The sequence below is a fragment of the Stegastes partitus genome, unplaced genomic scaffold (assembly GCF_000690725.1).
Source record: "Stegastes partitus isolate 25-593 unplaced genomic scaffold, Stegastes_partitus-1.0.2 Scaffold1257, whole genome shotgun sequence".
In the NCBI taxonomy this organism is placed as follows: domain Eukaryota; kingdom Metazoa; phylum Chordata; class Actinopteri; family Pomacentridae; genus Stegastes; species Stegastes partitus.
Window position 1 is genome coordinate 159,109 of NW_007578988.1, and position 1,411 is coordinate 160,519.

At 35.5% G+C, this 1,411-nt stretch overlaps 1 protein-coding gene across 1 annotated transcript in view; it reads left to right on the top strand.

Annotated features, from left to right (window-relative positions):
• Nucleotides 1-496: 496 nt before the first annotated feature.
• The window catches only part of LOC103369231 (microfibril-associated glycoprotein 4-like), a 5,734-nt gene continuing 4,819 nt past the window's right edge, over nt 497-1,411 (top strand). The window contains exons 1-2 of the mRNA XM_008297893.1: nt 497-541; nt 636-662. Of these exons, the coding sequence (XP_008296115.1) occupies nt 657-662 (6 nt within the window). The 5' untranslated portion in view covers nt 497-541; nt 636-656. The remainder of the gene's footprint in view (nt 542-635; nt 663-1,411) is intronic.

A 1,411-nucleotide genomic window follows, 5' to 3' on the forward strand; every position in this document is an offset into this window, starting at 1 on the left:
TTTAGCTTTTCTAGACTAAAAAATCCACTATTACAAGCCTAACTACAAGTCTTTTGGTTTTCTGACCCCTCAGCGAACAACAACAAAAAGACCAAGTGAGCAATTAACTGATAAACATAATGGAGGATTTTGCAGCCAAAGAATCACATATTTGTGCATGAATGGCACTGGTGGAGACCAAAACAGAGCAAAAACAACCATAACCGCTTCATATTTTTGCAAAAACCACAGAAGCAGCAAATGACCCAAAAAAATTTTTAAAAAATCAATAAAGAAAGATAAAAATAAACCACATGGAGATACAGAATGTGAGCCACAGGACATTAAAACTTGTGGGGATCATTAAAATGACATAATAGTGGTAATAATGAAGAAAAGCAATCCAGGACATATTCAGATGAACTAACTGTGTGGACAGAGAGAAGCAGTAAATAAACACCGTGTTACTTATTAAATGAGGGAAAACACTGAGTGTCGCAACAACCAGACATGAGCTGATATTAAAGCATCTGCTTCAGCTGGAGACACATTTTCTTTTCAGGTACGTTTACGAGTGTGAAGCTTAGCTCCTGTTGTTTTAATGAACATTGTAGAGTCTGTTATAATCATAAGTGTCTCTTTTCTTTCCTGTTCAGGACTTGTGCACTGATAAAAGAATGACGGTACGTAAATTGGAGCATTTCAGCGTTCGGTTTTCTTAAACGGTTAAAAATTAGAATCATTTACACCCTGTAATAAAACAGACTTTAATTATCAACGATGTTTCTGCATAATTCTCTTCCAGGTGCATGTTTTTTAAGATAATATAAAGAAAAAAAAATACACGTTTAACCAGCGACTGATTGGAGTAGAGACAAGTGATTCATCGTTTGTTTTTGCTTTTTTTTTTAACTTTACAACTACGACTTTAAGTGCCTTAATAATGAAACTAACTGTTGTCTGCAGCTGTTTGTTATAATTATATGATTATTGATTGACATTATTTGCACTAAAGACATGTTAGTAAAAACAACAAACTGTTTGTTGGAAGGAGTTTGTGAGAAAATGAATGGTAATATTTTTTAGTTTTCTCTCGTGGCTGTGATCCGTCACGTTGTAAATCAACTGAATAGTGACGACAGACCTGAACCGTGGCTTTAAAGTCGCTATTCGGTCCATTTTTACTGACTTTTGTCACATGGCTGTTGGTCACAGATGAGTCAGTCGAGGCTTTTCAGCCGCAACAAGGAGCTCAGATGTTTTTTGTTTTTTTACAGAATCTGGTTCACATAAACGCTTTGTTGTCGGTATTTTTCTAAATGAGACTTAAAGAAGAAAAACGGGCGAAATATCACGATTTACAAACATGAGAGCGTCAACGGCCGTCAAAAAGTTGGAAATACAACGATTCCTCTTGTTTTCTTGCTCTGAT